At 42.3% G+C, this 19,578-nt stretch overlaps 2 protein-coding genes across 2 annotated transcripts in view; both read right to left on the reverse strand.

Moving 5' to 3' along the window:
* Positions 1–3,026: 3,026 nt before the first annotated feature.
* Positions 3,027–6,590, reverse strand: LOC102201339 (oocyte zinc finger protein XlCOF6). The gene is made up of 3 exons (XM_005736178.1): positions 6,445–6,590; positions 5,733–6,193; positions 3,027–5,138 (listed from the first exon to the last, which is right to left on the reverse strand). Exons 2-3 carry the CDS (start codon positions 6,154–6,156, stop codon positions 3,754–3,756), a joined length of 1,809 nt encoding a protein of 602 aa, XP_005736235.1. The 5' UTR covers positions 6,157–6,193; positions 6,445–6,590; the 3' UTR covers positions 3,027–3,753.
* A 1,296-nt stretch (positions 6,591–7,886) lies between these two features.
* The window catches only part of megf8 (multiple EGF-like-domains 8), a 27,245-nt gene continuing 15,553 nt past the window's right edge, over positions 7,887–19,578 (reverse strand). The window contains exons 10-34 of the mRNA XM_005736209.1: positions 19,518–19,534; positions 19,378–19,461; positions 19,025–19,264; positions 18,736–18,920; positions 18,381–18,594; positions 18,039–18,279; positions 17,822–17,954; positions 17,471–17,718; positions 17,056–17,166; positions 16,839–16,957; positions 15,733–15,958; positions 15,476–15,647; positions 15,146–15,309; positions 14,915–15,050; positions 14,601–14,832; positions 14,376–14,502; positions 14,075–14,285; positions 13,743–13,957; positions 12,516–12,711; positions 12,227–12,395; positions 11,948–12,140; positions 11,680–11,850; positions 11,438–11,568; positions 11,111–11,243; positions 7,887–10,982 (exon numbers count right to left, since the gene is read on the reverse strand). Of these exons, the coding sequence (XP_005736266.1) occupies positions 9,492–10,982; positions 11,111–11,243; positions 11,438–11,568; positions 11,680–11,850; positions 11,948–12,140; positions 12,227–12,395; positions 12,516–12,711; positions 13,743–13,957; positions 14,075–14,285; positions 14,376–14,502; positions 14,601–14,832; positions 14,915–15,050; positions 15,146–15,309; positions 15,476–15,647; positions 15,733–15,958; positions 16,839–16,957; positions 17,056–17,166; positions 17,471–17,718; positions 17,822–17,954; positions 18,039–18,279; positions 18,381–18,594; positions 18,736–18,920; positions 19,025–19,264; positions 19,378–19,461; positions 19,518–19,534 (5,559 nt within the window). The 3' untranslated portion in view covers positions 7,887–9,491. The remainder of the gene's footprint in view (positions 10,983–11,110; positions 11,244–11,437; positions 11,569–11,679; positions 11,851–11,947; positions 12,141–12,226; positions 12,396–12,515; positions 12,712–13,742; positions 13,958–14,074; positions 14,286–14,375; positions 14,503–14,600; positions 14,833–14,914; positions 15,051–15,145; positions 15,310–15,475; positions 15,648–15,732; positions 15,959–16,838; positions 16,958–17,055; positions 17,167–17,470; positions 17,719–17,821; positions 17,955–18,038; positions 18,280–18,380; positions 18,595–18,735; positions 18,921–19,024; positions 19,265–19,377; positions 19,462–19,517; positions 19,535–19,578) is intronic.

Genomic DNA, 19,578 nt, shown 5'->3' on the forward strand with positions numbered 1-19,578 from the left:
AACGTTAGCTTATAAAAGCCAGCTTGTCTATCTATCAATTTTGCAATACATAACACATTTGGTTATGAAAATAATTTTTTCTGGTTAATAATTTTTATATTTTGTTTGTATTTTAAATTAGATTATATGAATAGAAATGTGGATTAAAGGTATTAAATGCTACTTTTCTCAGCAATAAAACTGATAGACTTAACTTCACATAAAACTAAATCCACTTAACTGACCTACTGCGTCATTCACTATATTGCTTATTACTCCGGACTTGGTTTTTTGGTGTTCCTTGAACCTTTAATGATGGGTGCAGTACTTCGTACATACCTAAAATGAACTCGCATCTGGACACGGTATTCTTGAGCCTGGTTATTGAAGCTGGAATATCTCGGAAGGAGCGTCATTTCACTTGTAAGCTACACTGGCTTGTGTTATTGTTTTTTATCCAAACTCTACCTGCCGGAGCTCTCGGCTAAGCGGAAAAGGAAGCGGTCGTTTTAAATTCCCTCCAGCACCGCAGAGGCGTGGCGTTTATGTTGAACACTTGAAGGTTGGTGGAGAAAAGCACAAACTTACTTTAGTTTCACATTATATGAGAAGATTATAGAGATTAATGACAGAAAAAAAACATTATGACGCATAAACTTGCACATAAAAACCCTTAAATATGAATTATTTACTGAGCATTTTACTGATTGCTGTGGATCGGTCTTCCAGGCAGCTACGTTTGTGGTGGATAAGATAAAAAGACAATATTAACCAAAAATAATATTATGTTATGAAATGTATTCCGGAGAAGTGCGGATTTTAATGCAGGGGTGGATTTGTGGTCTAACACTTATTCACCTGTTTTCACTTTGGTAAATAAAAATAACAAAAGTTCATCTGCACTAAATCCTGCCTCTGCCCCTCTTAAAGTGCCTCTATAATGTACTTTAAAAACAGCGAGCACTGACCAAAGTGCTGAACATAAAATAAGAAAAAATATCAAAATAAATATAAATACTAAAAATAAAAATACAGTAAACAAATAGAACACTAACATCAAAAATAAAATCCAAATAAATTTAACATTTCTATACTGGGTTAAAAGACAAACTGAACAGGTGGATCTTTGATCGCTTGAGGAGGCCTTTCTAATTTGTAATGGCAATGCGTTCTACAATTTGGGAGACGCAACTGTGAAAGCCCGATCCCCCGGAGCTTCTGATGCGTCTTCGGCACATCCAATAACAACTGCTCAGTTGATCGAAGAGACCACGAGGGGGTGTGCAGGTGCTGTAGCTCAGAGAGATAGTGAGAAAAAACAAATAAAAGAATTTTAGAATGAACTCTAAAATGGAAAGGCAGCCAGTCTAGTGAGAGATAAAATAGGAGTAATATCCTCCCTTCAACATGTACCAGCTGAAGACGTGACAAGGATGACTGGCTAATACCAAGGTACCATGAGTTACAGTAATCCAGCTCAGTCGGATGGATTACTTAGCATGGATTACTGTTCTGAAATCATCTTTTGACAAGATGTGCTAGAGGGCCCATGTCCACAGGAAAGAACCCACCAGTGACACCTGACCCAAAGAGCCAACCAAGCTTTCACTTCCTCAAGACAGTCATTTAGCGCTTGCATGTAGTGGTCATTTGTCTTTTTTAGGGGCATATAAACCTGCGTATCATCTGCATATAAATGGAAAGCAATTTTTTGCCTTCTAAAAAAAAGGGGAGAAAAGCAGAGGTCCAAGTATTGATCTCTGTGGTACCCCACATGAGACTAGAGCTGGGGAGGATCTAAAATCTGAAAGGCTGACACAAAATGTTCTCTCAGCCAGGTAAGACCTAAATCACTTCAGAGCAGTACCATGAATGCCTACACAGTGTACCAAGAATGATAGTAAAATATTGTGATCCACTGCGTCAAAGGCAACTGTTAATCTATAGGAGAACCAAGATCACATGATCCCCTACATTTGTAGCCAGGAGGACGTCATTAACAACTGTAAGCAATGCAGATTTGGTGCTATGCAGAGATTTAAAAAAAGACTGAAAAATCTCGAGGACATTATTTTCATTTAAAAAGGTTTTCAGCTGATTATATGTAATTTTCTCCAGAATTTTAGAGAAAAAGGAAACTTGGAAATAAGCCTAAAATTTGATAAAACAGAGGGATCCAGGCTAGTTTTCTAAAGCAGAGGCTGAACTATAGCATGTTTCAAAATTTTAGGAAAAATACCAGATGAGAAACTGGTAATAACAATAACAAGAATGAATAGCCCAAGAGTAGAAACGACCTCTTTAAATAATTGAAGTAGAACAAGATCAGTAGGGGAACCTGAGGGCTTCAGATGACTAACAACCTCATAGAATAAAGAGAAATTTACAGGCTTAAACTGGTAGAAAACAGCACAGCAAGAAACAGGGACTGAAGGGTCAAGAGCAGGTGGTGTTTTCTGAGCCCTGGTGTTATTCACCTTTTCCACAAAGAAATTCAGAAATTTCTTACATACCTCAGAGGAAGCTTCAATACAGTCAGACTGAGGAACATTCAACTAAAACCAAAAAAAATGTCTTAAAAAACATTAGCACAACAAATTATTCTCAAAATTCTTTTAATTTTATTAAGATTGGTGGGACAAGTGGCTGCCCACACAACATTGCAGTATAAGGATAAAAGAAACTGTATTAAGGCATTAAAATGCAAGACTGATTTAATAATAATCCAACTGTACAGGAAGAATATCCAGAATTTTTGTATGTGTCCTACATGCACAATAAGTTTTCAAGAATATAATCATCTCCCAAAATAATTACACTATTTTGGCCAATGAATTAGCCAGCTACTAAAAGAAATAACAGTCTACACTCTTACTTCTACTTCTGCTTATTATTTTTAAGGTGGTGAAGTAATTAGATTCCTTCTTTTTTCAGTCCAAAAAAACCAACCTAACATAACCCATTTACTGCCAAGTAAATGGGGGGGGGGGTGTTGTAAGATGATCTGTTCTGCGTGTGTTAGGTTGATGCTAGATCTCACACGTGACTCAGTGTTAATGCATTCGTCACATAAACTGACTCAACTTCACTTTATTTACACACAAACATTCAGACAAACATGCAGCTTAAAGCGCTTCACACAGCAAAACCAAAACGACACAGAGTGACATTAAAACCATTCACAACATTAATTATATAAATTATAGACAATAAAATATAATACTAAAAATAAATATATAAAAGCAATAAATACAGGGATACACCTTGCACTTCAAACTTTCATTGATGTATTACAGATAATTTAGTAATCAACAAGTGGAAGAAGAAAAACAATCCATTAGCAGAATTTCATGATTTGTTCAAGCTATCCTTATAGTGTTTTGCAAAAACAGATTATTGTTGCGACAGTGCCGTTAAAAGAAAAACTACTGGCAACCACCAGTTCTACCCAGCAGCCTCCTTGTAGATGGACCTATGCTATACATTTGAAAATACTAGATGATTTTCAGAAATGCTGACCTCTGACCTTTACATCGAGCTCACTGAGATTTGAACTCAGGTTTTTACACAAACTTGGTTCCCCACGCCGCTCCAGCAGCGTGACAACAGCCTTTTACTTTTGATGGGTAAAAAATGTCATGCATTACATTTACAGGTAAGAGTTTGCTTTAACACATTCATTTAAAAAAAAACATACAAAAACAGACTGGGTAGTGTACTTTTACTTGCAACTTAAAGTCAGCACTGTCCTATTTACAATCTTCTCTTTAAAGCTTAGCGGCATTTGGCAACGTGACCGGAAAGATGGTGAGAGCGGGCAAACCTGCGGAGGCATTTAGGGCAAGAATACGGCTTCTCGCCCGTGTGAGTTAACATGTGAGTTTTCAAATGGCCCGACAGGCGAAAGCTTTTCCCACATTCCTGACATGTGTAGGGGCGCAGGTTAGTGTGACTCCTCCTGTGCTTCCCCAGATCACCAGATGAAGTGTAACAGCGGTGGCACTCGGGACATTCAAAGGGCTTTTCCCCAGAGTGTATCCGTTTGTGTTTCACCAAGTCACCGGACTGTGTGAAACTCTTATCGCATTCAGTACATTTGTAGGGTCTCTCACCAGTGTGGGTGCGTTGGTGATTTCTTAAATGGGCAAGGCGAATGAACCTACTGCCGCAGACAGTGCAGTGGTAAGGCCTTTCACCAGTGTGTGTTCGTAAGTGTATTTTTAAAGCGCCGAGATCTCCGATCTTCAACCCGCAGTCTCCGCACTGATGAGCTTTCTCGTTGGTATGAAGTTTAGTGTGAACCCTCAGGTTTCTCTGAGTGTTAAAATTTTTCCCGCACACATTGCAGTGGAAGGGTCTTTCACTTGAATGTGTCCTCAGGTGTAGATCCAGGCTAGACTTCAATCCAAACTCCTTTCCACATTCCGAGCAGGAATATTCCTTCTTGCCAGAGTGTGTGGTTAAATGGCACTTAAGATGGTGGGACCTTAAAAAGGCTTTCTCACACACCTGACATTTGTAGGGCTTCTCCCCTGTGTGTATTTTCATGTGTTGTCGCCAGCCGCTGCGCTCTACAAACCTCCTGCCGCAATCCTTGCAGACAAACGGCCGGTCGCCTGTGTGGGTGCGCATGTGGTCTTCCAGGCTTTGAGGTGTGCGCACTTTCTTACCACATTCTGGACACTCCACACCAGTGTCCAGACAGATTGGTTTATCTTCAGGCTCTGTGCTATCTAGTTCATGACACAAATGAGGTCCTTGACCCCAGGTAGTTTTGAAACTCTTCCCACAATCAGCACAACTGAGATATCCTCCTCTAGTAACCACAGACATGTTGTGCCAGCGCTGACAGTGATTTTTTAGGTTCTTCAGGTACTGGAAGCTGCGAGCACAGGTTGGGCAAGGGTGAAGCCTGCGGGGAGGGGCAGAAGGGTGGACTTCACGTACGTGGACCCTGAGGTGTACTTTAGAGTTAAAGGTACTGCTGCATGCACCGCAGCTGTATTTGGGGATGAGATTTAGTGTGCGGCTTGAGAAGCACGTGTTGAGTTTCGCAAGGTACTGTTTCTGATGGACCCACTTAACATGCTTCTCCAGGAAGTCCAAGTCAGTAAAGGAGACAGTGCAGTGCGGACATGGAAAAAACTCAGATGATGACTCTACATAGGAGTGACAAAAAAATAGACAGGAGTCACATCAAGCAAAGGTAAGAATGTATGATTAGACTTTTCCTGTTACAGTAATAGGAAACTCTCTTGATTTATAATAAAGACATTTAAGCTGTGTCACCCAATTTTTGTTTTTAAAGTTATTAAAGATGTATGCTGTAAGATAATTCCACTCTTGAAAAAGAACAGTTCAAATAAATAATTTAAAGCCCTAAATTCATGCCCATGATGAGACTATGTAAACTTCTGACTATAACTATATATTCAGTGGCTGGATCTGGATTTTTTAATGTAATGTAATTTTTGGTCAGAATCTTTCCATTTTCTTGTCTTGCTATTCCCTTCAATGAGGGTGTCTAGCTTAAGGATCACTAACAGTGCTTCTGTTATTTCTTAACTTTTTTAAAACATATGTATTTAACCCTCAGCTGATTAAAAAAAATGTAAATGCAGATACACCTCTAGAGCTTGCATTAATGTGTTTCTTATGCATACTTTTCAAGCTAAAACTGGCTATTTGTAAAATTTGGAAAAGGTGAATAACAACTAAAAGCAAAAAGACCCAGACTTAAGGCCGGTCTCTACCTCTGCAAGCCTCCTCCTCTCCCTCTTCAAACCCCTCTCGGGCGCTGCTTGCATCCTCCACCTCTTCTTCACTCTCTCTCTCTTTTTTGACCCACGACTCCGGCTCCTCCTTGACAGCAGCTTCAGTGAATTCATAATGTGGTGGATGGTAGGAGTCAAACTCCTCCTTTATGTGTCCTTGTGAAATATAAGCATCTGTAATAGTGTCAGGCTTAGTGTCTTCTGTGCCTTCACTGTGCTCCTCGCTGATCTCCTGCGAATGTGGCTCCTCCTTTATCTGGATATTGAGGCCGTGCCCATTAGTGTATACTTCACTGAAGCCTTCCTCGCCATCACTCCCCTGCTCTAATTTATGCTCAGCTTTAATAGTGACCGCATCGCTTTGTGTCTCTTCTGTCTTTGCCTCCCCTTTTGTGGATTTCATCTTCACGTAATCACCATTAGGGTTTCGTCGTGGCGTGCTGTGGAGCAGAGGAAAACACCGTTATGTCGAATATCTCGATGGACACTTAGATTTAAAAAGGCAGTCCGAAAAACACAGGGAACAGAAGCAAGCGTCATCTAAATATTCCCTGACTCTGGTTATCTGATCTTTGTTAGCTCACATTAGCTAAGAAGCATTAGCCTAGCAATAGGCTAACGCCGTTTACTTTCCTACAGCTGTGCAACTGTCACCGTTTCGCTTATATTCCGCCACAAAGAAGAGACTCACAGTGTTAAATCGGGCGCTTAAGCCGCAGCAGCTTCTTCACATTTAAGCGACCATTTACTGGCAGCCTGCATCAGTTATAAATGGATAAAAACACAGGAAGAGCACCGCACACTTCCTCTGGTGCTGGCCAACCAGAGCACACCAGCCTTGTTTACCTTGAACTCGCTTTTAAAGTGACAGCTACAAAAAACAAGCATCACAACAAATCACGCCATCCTGCATCATAACTTATCTGTCATGCTACACGTGATGTAGATGGGTTAAGAAAGATTAAAAAAAAAAAACTACAAAAAGAAAAATATCCTCAGTTTTAACAAATTCTCACTGGTCAATTCGTTAAGTTCACCTTAATAATACTGCGTTACAACCTCCTTTGTCCTAATTATTCATGGTATAGAATCAACAAAGTTTTGGGAACATTACATATTGACATGAGAGCATTACACAGTTGCTGTAGATTTGTCAGATACATATCCTTGATGGCAAGTGGTTATTTGATTTGCTGTTGCCTTGAATGCCAAAGCAGGGCCAGGGGAGGTAAAGATGCAGAGGCTTTGCAGGCCAGTCTCTGCAGGCACTGAAGTGTCTGGGCACTAGAGGACTCCAAAACCATAGAGCAATCAAGAACGACACAGATGCAGCAGAAAAGGTGCCAAGCAGCCTATGGATCAAGCGGACCAATCCATGGATGACAATTGCTACTTGGACAGCCAGTGCCTGGGTTGCACGGGTGAGGGTGTATGACGTTGAACGACCCGAAACACTCACTGAAACCAGATTGCATCACTGTTGATGTGTTGCATCAGAAAATGTATGCAAGAACTTGAAATACTTAGGCTTCTCAATTAAAAGCACATTAGTCTGTACCAGGTATAAATATGTTGTAGGGTTTTCCAGCTCTCCTCCAAAATATCATATTGGGCCAGGGGGGTAATTTCCAGGGGGTGGGGGGGTGGGGTGTTATGACCCCCCATAAAAAGACCCAACCAATATAACCCCCTAATAAAATTATGAATTATCTTGCATAAATAGGCTGTTTTCTTTACTCCTTTCAGGTATTAACATCAAATTAGTTGCATGTTTAATCATCTAGGAATTTACCCAGATTTATTTATTTAGACAGAGATCTTGACCCCCCCAATGTTCAGCACAAAGTTACACCGATGTATTAGGCAGTACCTTCTGGGCAAGTCATTTGCAGTTTTGAACTCTTAACTGTCAGATTTAAAAATTTAAAATCACTGTAAATTACTTTTACCTCAACATTAAAACGTTACCATTACAGCACGCTTATTTTTACTAAAACTTCAGTTGTAAGCCATTGCTAGGTTTCTTGTGGTCAACGTGACAAGATTAATGTCTGAGCCAAAAACACCAGAATTTTACAGCTTTTAAATATTAAAGTATTTTTACTTGTAACAGAAAAAAAAAAGAGCGCATAATCATGTTCCACAGACTTTATTTCAGCTGACTCAAGACAGACTCCTCACACAATCCTCTGTACAACACTGTTCCCTTCTTTGAAAACGAAAATACAAACACAATAAAAGTTATGTACAAAAATAAAGCATGTTAAAAAAAATTACAGAGATACAAGACACAACAATTTTAATGCTCATTTGGGCATGGCTGCTATAAATAGTGACAGTATTCATATGAGCTTTATTTTGCTGAACTACCCAAAAAAAAATGGAAAAAAAGAAAAGAAAAACAAAACGCCAGTAGCACCATTCTGAGTTCGTCCACGACAATGTTTGCCATCCGAGCATGGATGACACCCCGCTCTTGTGTTTCACATGAATTTTAAAGCCCCATGGCTCTGTGCAGTGCAAAAAAGTAAATCAAAATACTCCCGTTAACACAAACCAGTGAACATGTAATTCAATTAAAATAATGCTGCAAAACCTTTACAAACCTCTCACCAGGAGAACTTTCTAATGTAACACTTTCCACTGTTAATGAAATGTAACCGTTCATACTGTATTTATTTATTTTTAGTTAGACCATAGTTTGATTGGTGCATACAATCACCTAAGAAGGCAAGCTGCCATAAAAAAGGCAGCTTAATGAACCATCTCAACACCGACACACATTTAATGTGAACAAAAAAATAATCATAAAAAAGGACAATTTCTTCATTTTAATGGACGAGTTCTGTTAAGTTAGTGTAGTGTCGTGAGTGCAAAAACGATACTGAAAACATTATCCTTCACAACTTCTCAATTCAAAACAACTCATGAAAGAAAACTCTAAATGTCACTTTAACATCTTCCAGGAGCTGCACCAAACACATTTCCATTAACACAAGTATTCAGTGTAAGCCATCTGACACACAGACAAGGCAAGAAGTGAAGGCAGACGAGCAAAAAGATGTATAACGTAACAGAGCAGGTGAATGCATATGCGGAAACATACTGAGTCTGTTTAACATAAACGTGTAGCTTAGAAGCCTGCCATATACTTAGCTACAATTAATAAATCATTCATATCGACTATGATATAAAAACCACCTCACAAGTAACTCAGACTTTTTTTCCTGCGCTGACAATCAAAATGTTGCACATTATGCCGAAATCAAGTCTTTTGTTCTCAATGGCAATTCTGATTGTCACTTTTTGGGGGAGGGGGGTATAAAGCACATGTTGGTTCAAAGCAAGCACATGGTTTTACACCTCTGTTGGTCAATGAGAATAATTTTAACAAGAGTCCAGCTTCAGTCGCATAATCTGTCGAGTGCACTCATATCTCTTTAGTGATCACAGACACGATGTGACGCATTTTGCTGATACGTATAGCAGTTGTAGTGTATTCTAGAGACAGCTGGCTTGGTCATGTGAAGCACTGGAATACAGTATAGCAACACATAATAGAATAAAAGACACTTTAAATTCATTATACAGTATATGTACATCTCTTCAAAATGCTCAAGTTGCTCTTACTTCTGGATGTTGTCATTGCCTTGTGGCTGTTTCTTTCAAAATTAATTTATTATATACCAAACCCTTTAAAGACTTATTCTATCTCTCATAAAAATGTTACTTGTTTCTCTACATAGCCATAGTGGTCAGGTGCTGATGCCCCAGCAGCCCCTTGCGGCCTGCACCCGCTCCTGGATGCCCGCCTCCATTGCCGTGGCCACAGTATTCCTGCAGGTTCTGTCGCAAAGTAACCAGTGCGGAGCCCAGACAGGCGCGGTTCGGAGCCAAGACACCCCCCGGCAGCTGGAAGAGGACTGTAGCCACTCCAGCCATACCATCATCTGTGGGCTCCAGGGTAATGGGCCCCACCTTGAAGGAGGAATAGGAAAAGCCCATAAGCTGAGAGAGGAAAGGGTCAGGACGGCAAAAGTGCTGGTAAGCGCTGTATGTGGATGGGTGGTGATGATGTGAGGCTGGGTTGCCAGCTGTGGTACTGGCATAATGATGGGTGTTCAAGTAGTGCAGTGGTAAATGCTGGCCGCTGTTGCCTCCTCCACCCAAGGTGAGGTGATGGTGGTGATGGGCTGTGGGTCCGGAGGATGGGTCATGTTTATAGGAGACAGGTCCTGCTCTGCCCCTCTGGCCAACCACCACTCCACTTAACTTGCTTGTGCGGGCATGAGCAAGCGACACAGTGCTGCCCCCTACCCCTCCACCAGATGAAGGCAAGTAGATGAGCTGAGGCTCCTCCGGCTCAAGGTATATAGTGAGCTTAGCAAAAGGCCTTGATGCCATCTTTGTCATCTCCTGAATGTGGCGACGCTGCTCCCGACGGAAGTCCAGGAACTGCTTAACCTTCCACAGGAGGACGCAGACAGACAGGAAGAGGAAAAAGCAGGAGAAGAAGACAGAGAAGAAGACAAAAAGGTCAATGTGGGCTTGGTCCTGTCGCAGAAACAGCAGGCCCTGGGACTCTCCTTGTCTCTCTTCAGTTCCAACACCTCTCAGAGCGATGTAAAAGCGACTAGATTTCAACGAGTGCACCTCATGGGGGAAGGTGATCACCACACGATCTCGAACACCACGGACAATCAGCACCGTCTGGGGTTTCCACACGGTGATATAGGTGATGAGTCCTTCAGCACGTTCCTCTCTAATTTCCCTTTCCGCTCCTGGAGGTTTTGCTTGCAGGCTTTGGGAAAGCACAGAACCTGCAAAGTTGGATGAGGTGTTGGCAAACACCTTTATAGGGGATGGAGGTGAATCCTTTTCTGTCCCGGCAGTTTTCCCTGGAACTACAGATTCCTCCTCGATCTTGATGGTGTGAATCCCTGTGTATCGGTCTACGTCCACAATGAAGGTGTCATGAGAGTTGGACACGTACACCTCCACCTCACCAAAAGTGACATCAATGGTGACCCGAATGTCCACATTGGTGAACTTTGGCTGGGCAGCAAAGAATACAGTGCGCCCCTTGGGCAGGTTGCGAATGGTGGGATCATGAAAGCAGTTGGTCTGCGATGTGGGGTCAAAGCAGCACTCTGTGTCCACATTAAACTGACGGTAGCACTGACGCCCATTCACTGGTGTACCATTGAAAGAATCCTTGCACTTTGCACACTAAATGAAAGAGTAAAACACAGAATTTAAGCATGTTTCATTCACTGACAAAAAAAGAAAAAGAAAAATGTGGATTTCAACAAGTCAAAACTGTAAAAAGTGGAAACTGAACTCCAGCATGCACATACCTGTTGTCTGTAGCAATCTTTGCGATCACTCTGGGGGCTGCTGAGGCAGGAGGAGGTCTCTGTGTTGTTTTGGCAGGGGCAGCCTGTGCCATCGTGTTCATTGCATGTGTCTGCATGGCCATTACACTGACACCTGTGATGAAGAGGAGAAATTAACATTCACTACAACTGTGCATGTATAAGCATTTCTCTTAATAGTAAAAGACACATCTGCTGATTATAACTGACAGACCAGGTACTGAGTAATCAAAATCACACATTAAAACTTTATATAATAACTTTATATAATAACACTCCAGTGACAGCTCAGCAGCAGATTTTACTCACTTCTCACACTTCCCCTGCAGCAGGAAGTAGCCACTAAGGCAGCTCTCACACCGATCCCCTACGCTGTTGTTCTGACAATTTACACATACAGCATTCTCCTCTGTTGGACCCTCAGACACCCAGGACTGAATCTAATAGGAGGACAAAAAGTGACAGAACTTTAAAACTAAAGTGGTTTGTGTTTGTTTTTTTAATATAAATATATTCACATACACAAACCCTCACGGATTTCAGTTACTTACGCTGTTAGGGTCAAGAGGATATAATTGTAGAGTTTCCTGTGCCTTCTTAAGTTCATCCCGGGATAGACACACAGCGCTGTTTCCCTTGCAAAATTCCCGACATGGATGGCAAGTGCCACCCCCCTTGGCAGAGCCCACAAACAGAGGCTTACACTTCTCACAATGTTTACCCTAGATTTGGGGCATAGAGGAAACAAAGTGGATTACTGAATATGAAAAAAACCAAAACGTTTAAGGCACGTGAATGTAGATTATTATAAGCACTTACCATGGTGTTATTGTGACACTCCAAACAAACATCTGGTTTGTTAACACCAGCACAGTTGCTGTGTTTGTTGCAGCTGCACTGAGAGGAGCAGTTATCCCCTACAAAGCCAAAGTGACACTGGCAAACTCCAGGGGATGTGCATGTCCCATTCACACAGCCTTGTGCACACACTGGCTCACACTGACCAGAAATACTGCACAGAAGGACGCAAAACGCGGAGATTTCAGTGAACTTCTTCAGTCACTACACAATAAAGTTCAAACTATCCTCTTATATTACCTGCTAAGTATGTAACCCTGTTTGCAGGTGCAGTGGTATCCTTGTGGCAGATCGTGGCAGTCCTGAGTGCTGTTACAGTTGTGATGACCGTTGGCGCATTCATCCTCCTCTGGACAATGGAGAAAAGACCAGCTGCTGTTTGTCAAAGGGCAGACACCCTCACTCACACCTGTGGAGGGGGGGGGGAGAGAAAGACACAGAGGTATGCTGATAAATAACAAAACAATCCACTCATAACATGCCAAGATGCTCAGCTTCTTCAAAACCATAAATTTAACATTGTTCTCACCATCAAGTCCTCCCTGTAGGCAGCGTCCAGCTCCATTGCCCCCGCGAGAAGAACACCAACCACACTGAGGCCTAGCAATGCACTGGGAGCACTGAGTGAGCTGGGAGCACTGGGGAGAGCAGGAGTCTCCCCTAGAAAGCAGTCGACCGCACTGGCCTGCCTCACACCGGAGGGGCAGAAAAGATCGGCTCATGCACTACAGGAAGGGGAAAGAGATTTGCTCAGTTAAATTAAAAAGAAAATAAATTAACTTAAAGTCCAACATTCCAATCAGGGGTGGGTGATACGGCCTCAAAGTTATGTCACAATATTTTCAGAAAACATATGTTTTAATGATAACACTACAACATAAAAAATATAGGAACATTTTAATGATGGTTGCGCACAGCAACATTTATAAGTGTAAGTAAATGAACTGCATTTTCTATCCTTCCTTCCAATGAGCTACTATCACTGATGCTAACCTTAGCAATCTACTAAAATAAGGTGCCAGAGGTAGCAGCAACATAGTACAATAGTAGCGACACAGCACCACATCCAGTGAGAGTAAAGTAAAACCTAAGCACAAAAATTTAGCTTAGCTACTGTTAAATAATGCATTATCAGAGCTAATTTCAACTGCTCCCTCACTTACAAGGAGTCGCCACAGTGGCTCATCATGTTTGATCTGGTAGATTTTTTACATTAGACACTCTTCCTGATGCAACCATAAAACTATCCACCCAGAATTGGGATAGAGATCTGCTACTTGTTAGGAGAACATGTAAACCACTACTTTGTTACATGAGAAACTGAAAAATGTTTTCTACCTGGGATATAATTTCTTGAGTAAAGTCTTAACCAGCTGGTCAAAGCCCCTTTCACCACAATCTATATTGCATCATATCTTTAGCCAAATAAAAGACAACTACATCCACTGTTTGGTCTTTCTGTCATGTGCAACCTGCAGTGAAATTAGCGAGTGCTACGGCGACACTGGGTAGAGCGGTTCTTTCACACATTGACAGCACAACACCGATCGCTAATATTGCCTCCTTCACATCCTGTTTGCACTTGTTAGTGGGTTTTTTTGCTTCAACTGGTCGTTTCCACCTTCAGTTGGAACTATTTTCTTGCATATTGAGCTTTGTTAGAGGTTGTTGAAGTAGCTCTTTTTTAAGTTATTCTTTAATTGCATTGCTATAGCTGTGATATTGTGACATGATCTTATGATGATGACAATCTTACCCGCTGCAGGGCCATGCTCCACACACAGTGCTGCCAGCCCCCATCAGAGCCAATGGAGCTCAGACAAAGGCTGCAGTTATGGAGACTGTGGCATGGCGGAGGGCACGGCAGAGGAGGGGATGACTCCACCTGCATGGGTGAGACGTTGAGCAGAGCGTAGCTGAAACATGTCCAGTCATAAGTGGGATTCACACTCAAGATGCGCCTCGTTTCGCCTGGAGGAGAGGGGAAAAGAGAAAAAGAGAAGGGGGTCAACATTTCTTATTGGAAAATATTTATTAATCATAAAATTCATTTTCTGTAACACCAACACATCATCTGAACCTGGGTACCTGTGCGTTTGAACTGGCGAGTCCACATGCATTTTCCAGAAGCTGTACACTTGGGGCAGTCAGAAGCCTCACAGCTAGTCTCAGTGCAGTTGCTGGACAGGAAGATCTCTCTCTGGTTGATTCGACAGTCATGTACAGCTGTACAGCTGAGAGAGCTGCTGATACAAGCCCCCTCTGGACAATTTGTGCACCACTTACACTGTAAAACAGGCTGGGAATTTATTAAGAACAGACTTTAGTTCACAGTAACGGTCTCTCTTTGAGTGATTAACTGTGTTTGAGAAGGGGCATTACATGTTACCTGGGATTGACTGGAAAATGTTTTAGGGTGTCGTGCAAGGCATTCACTGCATGTCTTGAGTCTGCGACATTGGTCTGGCTCACGAGGGGTTGGAGAACAGGGAGACTGTCCAGTGAAGCATCCCATTCTGATGGAGAACAAGGAACAGAAGTGAATGTCATATGCATTTTATTTCATAGCTGCACATAACTTCAAGCTCAGAGTTGCTGTCAAACAACGTGTTACCTCTCAGCAGTGTCAGAAGAAGCACAGCTCCCTCTACACCATATGCAGCTGCCTGTGGTGGTGTTGCAAGCCTCTGGTGTGGGAAGAAGGGCGCAGGGGTCAGAGGGCACAGACAGGGTTAGGAGTCTGCCAAGGGTGACGCCATTGAAGCCTCCTGACAGGAAGAGACGACCGCCCCAGCTCGTCATAGCAAGGGACACCGAACCATTAACCGGATCTCCAACAGCTGACACTAAAACAAAAACACGAGAAGAGATTAGCCTATGATGTTTTATGATTTACAAATTAACCTGCAGCTAGAAATGTATAGTTACCTGGTTGTATCCAGGTGTTACAGTTGATCTGGTACAGAGAGACAGAGTTACTGTAGTCTTCCGCTTCTGTCCTGCCGCCCACAATCACCATAGTGTCTTTAATCAGTGCAGCAGCATGGAAGAAACGGGACAGGGGCTACACAGGAGAGAGATGACACAGCAGGAATCCAGAAGTTATCTTTCTAAAGTGGATGGATGGATGTCAACTGCTTGGATTTTCCAACTTCTTACCTTAATACCCTGAGAGGTGGCCAGCAAAGACCAGGTGAGGTTGGGGTAATACAGGCTGTAGAGCTCAGCAGATGGCTCTACACTTTCCACGTGAAAGCGGTAGCCTCCAAAGACATAGATGGCATCAGTCTGTTCATGGTAGACTGCCGTGTGGCCATACAAACCTGATTCAAGAACAAAGCAAGCAAAATAGGTTTATGTGCAATGAAAAGAGTGTTTAGAGCTATATTTGTCTCTTTTTAAAAAGCATTTTCACAATGTGATTCTGTATTGTTATAACAATAAGCGGTGCATCAGTGAGTTATTGACATTATGAAAGGCTTCAAAAACCTGTAGGTGGTGTGCCAGTGTGGGGGGCAATGGTCCAGTTTCCAGACTGAGGGTTGAACTCAAGTAAATGGTGATTGAAACCATTTTCAGGAGAGTAACCGCCAATCAACAGCACAGAGCAGTCTCGCCGTACAGTTAAAGTGTGCCCTGCCACTGGAGGAAGCACTGTGTTCTGTCGGCAGAACAAAATTCATTCGTTAAAGAAAAAAAAAGATTTTTCACATATTCTTTATTTCCATATCAAGTCAGATACCAACCTTGTGCTCTCTCCAGACTAAACTGCTGAGATTGAGAGTCCAGGTATCCATGGAAACGCCATCTTGTGTGACCCCGCCTACTACCAACATAAAGTTATGATTGGCTCCAGCGCCAGACTCATGACTCAGCATTGCAGAGGCGTGATGGTAGCGAGGGTTTGGCATCGACCCTTCTTCCACAGAGCTTGTCAACATTAGAGTCCAACGACGTTCCAACACAGAATATCTAAACCAACCAGAAGGAATTATTACACACATACAGAGGCAACACTGCACTACGTGACTGTGAGATTACCTAACCAACTTGTTGCTGGATGCCTACGCCAAGCTATGTGCAAAAGGGTTATGTAAGTTTTATTGTTCCTATGCTACAGTCTGACGATATTAATATTATTATTATGCCAATAAAGGTGATTGTGATAGATTAAAATGTCTAAGACATGGCTGTAGATTATAGTTCAAAATGTTTAAGATGCATATATGGGACAAACAATTGTTCAACTTTGGATCTGAATAAGTTACATTTAGATTTTTGGTTTAATGGAATTGGTAACACGAACGTTGAATCCTGAAATTTTCACACTGTAGATTTTGTGACTGTAGATTTTCAATCAGTTCAACAGTCTGTGTTTAGTTGTTGTGTTTTACAAACAGATTGCTTTATTCACAGAAGCAAATTCCTTCAAGGAGTTAAACACATGACACTTTCACAGTAATAAGACAGAAGGTTTTCAGTAGTTTTCACAAATGGATGGGCTTGTTGCCTGAAATGGCATTTTTCTACTCTGAGCACTCCAAATGTATTTCTACTACCATACCCATTCACCCATTCAAACACACATGCATTTGAGTGCATATAACTTAGCATTCATACACACTCACTCTGATAGATTCATCAAGTGCAACTTGGGCTTCAGTATTTTACCCAAAGATACTTTGACATGAAGACTAGAGTAGCCAGGTATCAAACCTCTCACCTTCCAATAGACAACCTACTTTAGCTCCTGAGTCACATGTGCCCCAACCTGAAACATGAATACTACTGAAAACTGATTCTTACAAGCTCTTTGTCTAAGCATTTGTAGACTGTTGTTGCACTTTCATACCTATAGACATTTCCCAGAATTCCCTCTGTCAGAGAAAGCCCTCCATACATCCAGAGGTTGCCCTGTGGTCCAGACACCAGAGAGTGTCCCATCCTGTGGAGGAACCTGTGGGCCTGGTTCTGTTGGGGGGAAAGCACAATGTTTATTTGTGTGTGCTGCGTTGTGTCAGCCATGCACACTTCAGTATTGTTCTCGTTTGTTTTTCTTTGGTCCTTACCACAGTCATCTGTGTGTCCAGTAAGGTTTCCCACACCAAGCTGTTGAAGTCTCGAGGAATAGAGCAGTCTGACCCAACCCAGCTCTCTGAGCACACGCACACTCCCAGAGACTAAGACAAACAGAGTTATGCTGGTTAATGTTCTGTGTTTTATTTTATAATTTTTTTTAAAACTGATTTCCTAAACAAAAAAACCCTCAAAAACCAACCAACCAAACAAACAAAAAAAGTCAACAAAAAAAGAAAAACACCAAAATTATCAAGTACACAACTAGAAATATGTTTTTATGAGCGTTACAAATAAAATAAAAATAAAAATGTCACAGTATATTTAATTAAGTTTTACTAGTGACAAAAGAGACACTTGGAAATTTAAGAAAAGTAAACTTAAAAAAAAAAAGTTCACAGCTCTTACTATATTACAAGTTCCTCTTCCTTCTGCTATTCCACAATCCTGTGGGCACACTAGCCGGTCACAATGTGGTCCCCCATATCCCTGAGGGCACTGGCAGAGCCCACCCTGGCACTGGGCTCCACCTGGACATACAGATCCATCTTCATCCTCATCAGAGCTCTGCTGACACCGTCGTACCCAGAAAGATGCATTGAAGCCTTGAGGTCTGTCTGAAGTGACGTTGGCTTCAAAGTAGACTGAGATCACACCTGGAGGTAGAAGAGACGCTTATACGATGCTGAGTGATTGTGTATATGTAAACTGGTTTTGTAGTCTAAACTGTATTTATTAATCAATGAGTTAAGGATAAACCTGAAGTGGCCTCCACTGTGATAGGCTGAGTTCTCGTGGTGCCACAAAATGCTCCAATTAGATTGTGATCAGAATGTACGACTCCGTTACCCAGAAAACGAGGCAGGCCATCGAACACATAGACATACGAACTCTGAAAAATAAAGCATCCTGAATGTCATGAACACAGTTTCAGGTACAGTGAGCTGTTAAGTAATTTGTGTTTATTTGAACTCACTTTACAATGGGTATGAGAGTCTGGGTGTAGCGTGAGAGCTACTGGGGGACAAAACTGTCTGGGCAGACAGGGTGCCAAGTTTTCAGTCACAGAGAGGACCCACAGGCAATGAGAAAGTCCACCTTTCCCCTCTGTGCCACTCCGCCACCCCAAAGAAGAGGACAGGGGAATGGTGGTGGAGGAAGTGGAGGACAGCAGGACAGAGCGGCCCTGGCACTGGCGGTAACATGTTCCATTGTTCCTAGATGGTACAGGATAGCATAGACAAGTCACGATCACAGAATACACTGAAAATCATTCAAGGAAATTATTCCTACTCAGCAAAATAGTGAAGATCTTTACCTGGGATCTCCATAGTAGCCAGGCAGACAGGACTCGCAGTGTGGTCCCTGAGTGTTGTGGGTGCAGTAACACTGGCCTGTCTGGTTGTGACAGTATCCCTGGAGAGAGTCGCCGTGTCCGTTACACTCACAGGGAACACAGCCGCTGCCACCAGCCAGGGCTGAGCCAAAGCTACCTGGACGGCAGTGCTCACAGTGAGGCCCTGTAGTCCAGTCTGAAAGTGAAGCAAGTGAATGTTAACCAATAAACAACACGACAGCCTTTATCTCTCAAACACCAAAATGCCTCCCACAGTTTCAGTTTTATGAATAGTGACTGAAATCAAATCACTATAATCCCTTTATCAAAATCTGACCTTGGCATTCATCACAGATCCCTGGAGCAGTAATACAGGTGGAGTGGAAGTTGCAGCCACAGTCAACATCACATTCTACGCCACTCAGAACCAGAGTAGCGGGATCAGATGTCCAGCCCAGGGCGCATTCACACTCAAACCGTGGGCTGCCGCTACACTGGCCCTCACGACACTCATTGTAACAGCTGTGGGACGAAGGAAGATAACTCAATGAGCAAGACGAATAAAAAGATTTTATTAAGAGATTTAAAGAAGGAAGTCATGGATTACTGTATTTTAATGCACTTACGTTTGGTTGCAGTGCAGTGTGCCATCCCCTGTGAATCCTCTCTCACAATGGCACTCATATGAAGTGGGAGTGTTGATGCAGGTAGCAGAGGGGTGACAGTTGTGGAGGCCCAGCCTGCATTCCTCTACATCAGGACATGTGGGATAGGCCCAGATTGCATCTTGCTCTTCATCACTCAAATGCTCCAACTCCATCTCCATTTCTAGGGGGCGAGGTGGGGCTGAAGTTTGGGGTTCAGGGCTAGAGAAGCAAGAAAGACAAATGTAAACTTGGACTGATATACTACACACACACATCTGGCTATCAGTTTGTTCAGGATATATGTACAAGAAACATGATGAGAGATATCTCACTTTGCAGCCCGAGCTTCAGCCACAGCCACACTACAGTTATACACTGATGGATCATCCATTCCTGCCCAGTCTCCCCTCAAGCATCTGAAAAGAAGGGCAGAAAATACGAAATACACACAGAAATCACAATGAGTGTTAACTTATCAGCAACCTGATACTATAAAGATTGCATTTGCCTTATATGCAATTCTGGGAATCTGT

The sequence above is a fragment of the Pundamilia nyererei genome, unplaced genomic scaffold (assembly GCF_000239375.1).
Source record: "Pundamilia nyererei isolate P.nyererei 1_Seehausen unplaced genomic scaffold, PunNye1.0 scaffold00067, whole genome shotgun sequence".
Taxonomy (NCBI): Eukaryota; Metazoa; Chordata; class Actinopteri; order Cichliformes; family Cichlidae; genus Pundamilia; species Pundamilia nyererei.

What these genes read in the sequence shown, in the direction of transcription:
- LOC102201339 (XM_005736178.1), bottom strand. Translation starts at nt 6,156, where the DNA reads ATGAAATCCACAAAAGGGGAGGCAAAGACAGAAGAGACACAAAGCGAT. An exon ending in AGAGGAGGAGGCTTGCAGAG is followed by an intron (nt 5,139 to 5,732) that starts GTAGAGACCGGC and finishes ACTCCTATGTAG; the next exon opens with AGTCATCATCTGAGTTTTTT.